Below are 5,000 nucleotides of genomic sequence, written 5' to 3'. Positions count from 1 at the left end.
AATGTCCCACACACAATGCCACACAATGTCCCACACACAATGTCCCCCACACAATGTCCCACAATGTCCCCCACACAATGTCCCACACATAATGTCCCACACACAATGTCCCACACACAATGTCCCACAATGTCCCACTCACAATGTCACCCACACAATGTCCCCCACACAATGTCCCACACACAATGTCCCACACACAATGTCCCCGACACAATGTCCCCGACACAATGTCCCCCACACAATGTCCCCCACACAATGTCCCCCACCCAATGTCCCACACACAATGTCCCACACACAATGTCACACAATGTCCCACAGACAATGTCCCACAGACAATTTCCCACACACAATGTCCCACACACAGTCACACAATGTCCCACACATAATGTCCCACACACAATGTCCCACACACACTTCCCACACAAAATGTCCCACACACAATGTCACACAATGTCCCACACACAATGTCCCACCCACAATGTCCCACACACAATGTCCCACACACAATGTCCCACACACAATGTCCCACACACAATGTCCCACACACAATGTCCCACACACAATGTCCCACCCACAATGTCCCACACACAATGTCCCACACACAATGTCCCACACACAATGTCCCACACACAATGTCCCACACACAATGTCCCACACACAATGTCCCACCCACAATGTCTCACACACAATGTCCCACACACAATGTCCCCCACACAATGTCCCACACACAATGTCCCACACACAATGTTCCACACACAATGTCCCACCCACAATGTCCCACACACAATGTCACACAATGTCTCACACAGTGTCCCACACACACAGTCACACAATGTCCCACCCACAATGTTCCACCCACAATGTCCCACACACAGTGTCCCACACACAGTCACACAATGTCCCACCCACAATGTCCCACCCACAATGTCCCACACACAGTCACACAATGTCCCACCCACAATGTCCCACCCACAATGTCCCACACACAGTCATACAATGTCCCACCCACAATGTCCCACCCACAATGTCCCACACACAATGTCCCACACACAGTCATACAATGTCCCACCCACAATGTCACACAATGTCCCACCCACAATGTCCCACACACAGTCATACAATGTCCCACCCACAATGTCACACAATGTCCCACCCACAATGTCCCACACACAGTCATACAATGTCCCACCCACAATGTCCCACCCACAATGTCCCACACACAATGTCCCACCCACGATGTCCCACACACAGTGTCACACAATGTCTCACCCACATTGTCCCACTCACAATGTCTCACCCACAATGTCCCACACACAATGTCCCACACACAATGTCCCACACACAATGCACACAATGTCCCCGACACAATGTCACCCACACAATGTCCCACACACAATGTCCCACACACAATGTCACACAATGTCCCCGACACAATGTCACCCACACAATGTCCCACACACAATGTCCCCCACACAATGTCCCCCACACAATGCCCCCACACAATGTCCCACACACAATGTCCCCCACCCAATATCCCACACACAATGTCACACAATGTCCCACAGACAATGTCCCACAGACAATTTCCCACACACAATGTCCCACACACAGTCACACAATGTCCCACACACAATGTCCCACACACACTTCCCACACAAAATGTCCCACACACAATGTCACACAATGTCCCACCCACAATGTCCCACCCACAATGTCCCACACACAATGTCCCACCCACAATGTCGCACACACAATGTCCCACACACAATGTCCCACACACAATGTCCCACACACAATGTCACACAATGTCTCACCCAGTGTCCCACACACAGTCACACAATGTCCCACCCACAATGTTCCACCCACAATGTCCCACACACAATGTCCCACACACAGTCACACAATGTCCCACCCACAATGTCCCACCCACAATGTCCCACACACAGTCACACAATGTCCCACCCACAATGTCCCACCCACAATGTCCCACACACAGTCATACAATGTCCCACCCACAATGTCCCACACACAATGTCCCACCCACAATGTCCCACACACAATGTCCCACACACAATGTCCCACACACAGTCCTACAATGTCCCACACACAATGCCACACAATGTCCCACACATGATGTCCCACACACAATGTCCCTCAATGTCCCACACATGATGTCCCACACACAATGTCCCACACATGATGTCCCACACACAATGTCCCACAATGTCCCACACATGATGTCCCACACACAATGTCCCACACACAATGTCCCACACACGATGTCCCACACACAATGTCCCACAGACCTGGAGAAGGAGGTGCAGCTGGGCATCGAGAACTGCGACAACCCCCAGAAGCGGTGCGTCCTGGTTCTCAGGGACATCGTGGACCTCAAGAACTACCTGGACGACCCCAAGGCACCCGCCTTCGCCGAGCTGACCCTCAGCCCGCACACCCAGGTACACTGAAATCAGAACCAGAATACCTTTACCACCGAAAACTGAATATGGCTGCCTACATGGCGGGGTTTAAAAACGGTCATACACGTAAAAGCCCACTCGTGTATATACGGGTGAACGTGGGAGTTGCAGCCCACGGACGAAAGAGAAGAAGAAGAATACCTTTATTATCTCAGTAGAGAAATTAAATGTGGTGAAGTCTGTGATACACACAGATTATAATCGAAACGGTAAAATTTGGCATACAACATAAATTATACATAACAAAAAAAACCCCACTCAACTCAGTCATGGCAAAGCGATTCCCGATAACTTTCCACACGCACACACCCGCCTGTATGCAAGCACGCACCCATGCACACTTATTGTATATTCGCATGCACAGCTTGTCAAATGAAAAAAGTGGTGAAATCAATATAGATTAGTACTAATCTGTAAATCTGTAAAACATACAAACCACATTTTAAAACAAACATGGCATTGGAGCATCAATGTCGACAGATTAACTCTTTCCATACGAACGGCGAAAGAGACGACGTTAACAGCGTTTCACCCCAATTACCATCATCAAAATATTGCAAGCGGAAAGCTCTTATACTGAAGACGTGAATGTTGACAAAGAATACCACAATTCTGACGACGGAAGCTAAAGGTTGGGTCATTCAGACACCCACTGGACATCCGAGGGGTCTGTGTAGAGGAGAAGAGAGGACTGGCCGTACTGAGTGAGTTAAAGTTCGCACTCTTAAAGAAACTTGAATGTCGGTACAATAGGCTTCTGGAGAAAGCAGAAAAAACAACACGAAAATAAATCTAAGGTAACATTCTACAATAATGTTTCTACAGACTTGAACCATATATGATCTACTCAAGAAAAAAACTGAGCATAGAACTGTCATGTGCAGACTTCGCATAAGCGAACATGATCTCCAGATACAAAGAGGTAGATACACAGGTACAGAAAAAAAAATGCAAGTGTGTGCAAAACCTGTGGTGTATTTGATGATGAGTATCGTTTTCTTGTTAACAGATATAAAGTCTGATTTTACTAATTATACTGATACAGTCAGTCAATGGTGTAATTACGACCCTGCACAACCTCGACAAGCAAAATTCACATATGAATGCTTCAAAGAACGCGTCACGTTTTCATTAGAACACCTTACTTTTTTTCTTTTTTTTTTCCCCTTTATGTTTGTGTCAATAAATCTTCCATTTACGGCTTTAATGACAAATAAATATGATTCTTCTTCTTCTTCTTCTCCTTCGTTCATTAGCTGCAACTCCCACGTTCACTCGTATGTACACGAGTACGCTTTTACGTGTATGACCGTTTTTACCCCGCCGTGTAGGCAGCCATACTCCGTTTTCGGGGGTGTGCATACTGGGCATGTTCTTGTTTCCATAACCCACCGAACGCTGACATGGATCACACGATCTTTAGCGTGCGTATTTGATCTTCTGCGTGCGTGTACACACGAAGGGGGTTCATGCACAAGCAGGTCTCCACATATTTTTTTTTTTTTTTTTTTTTTTTTTTTTGCTGCCCCATCATCTGCGCCGTTTCAGTGGCATTACTCCCACGCCGCTCATTTAGATTCCCCCATACACGGCCACACCCGGGTTCGTCCGTCGCAGTCCCAGCGTCAGCAGTCCACAGGGAACCATCGATGTTAGGTCGCCTGGAGGCCACACACCAGAGGAGACCCTGCACTGCTGCTGAGTCACTTCGGTGGTGTTCAGTGGTGCCTGTTCTGTTTGAACGTACTTAGGACACCACCTACTAAGCCCCCTACTAACGACAATAATGGCTTAGTCGCGGAGCCAGACTGAGTGAGCGTCTCCCCCAGAGTGGAGACCGCCACCACGTCCCTCAAACAACAGCCCCCCATGAATCTGCCGACACTGACGACATTGACAGGACTCACCCAAAGCACGGAAGTGGAGGGGTATCGAAACTGAGGTCACCATGAGAGCAGGGCATGAAAGGTCACAGACTTTGAGACTATTTTGTTTATATTGATGACGATGAAGGAGAAGGAGGATGACGATGATGATGACGATGTTGCTATGGAGGTCCATTTTGGTTTGGGACTGCGTGACAAGGCTGTACTCTACGCTTCCTGTCATAATGATATCCCGGCGTTAACCAGGCCCGAGAGATACAGACACTTGCAGTGTTGGTCAGGTAATTAGAGCAACACACCCAAAGACGCATCCTTGAAGTGGATGACACTCGACTGTGTGGTCCCAGTCTCCCCATTTAAGCCCACAGCACACTCAACTCTGGGTAGGAGCCGGCCACGGGCCGAAAAAACCCACCTCCGCTGGGATTCGAACCCGCGTCCTCCCAGCCGTCAGTCCGCGACGCTAACCACTTTGCCACGGCGGCTGGTGGTCTCCACATATTTATGCTGACATGGGAGATCGGAAAAAAAAAAAATCTCCACCCTTTACCCAACAGGTGCCGTTAACCGAGATTGGAACCCTGGACCGTCAGATTGAAAGTCCAACGCTTTAACCATTCGGCTCTTGCGCCCT

The 5,000-nt window shown here is 48.6% G+C and overlaps 1 protein-coding gene across 3 annotated transcripts in view; it reads left to right on the top strand.

Moving 5' to 3' along the window:
• LOC143295255 (NACHT and WD repeat domain-containing protein 2-like) overlaps positions 1-5,000 on the top strand; it is a 92,018-nt gene that overhangs the window by 58,346 nt on the left and 28,672 nt on the right. For all 3 annotated transcript variants that reach the window (XM_076606838.1, XM_076606840.1, XM_076606839.1), the window contains one exon: positions 2,305-2,459. In XM_076606838.1, coding sequence (XP_076462953.1) covers positions 2,305-2,459 — 155 coding nt within the window. The remainder of the gene's footprint in view (positions 1-2,304; positions 2,460-5,000) is intronic.

Source organism: Babylonia areolata, chromosome 20 (genome assembly GCF_041734735.1).
Source record: "Babylonia areolata isolate BAREFJ2019XMU chromosome 20, ASM4173473v1, whole genome shotgun sequence".
In the NCBI taxonomy this organism is placed as follows: domain Eukaryota; kingdom Metazoa; phylum Mollusca; class Gastropoda; order Neogastropoda; family Buccinidae; genus Babylonia; species Babylonia areolata.
The sequence above is the reverse complement of the archived record's forward strand: the minus strand, read 5'-3'. Positions and strand labels throughout refer to the sequence as shown.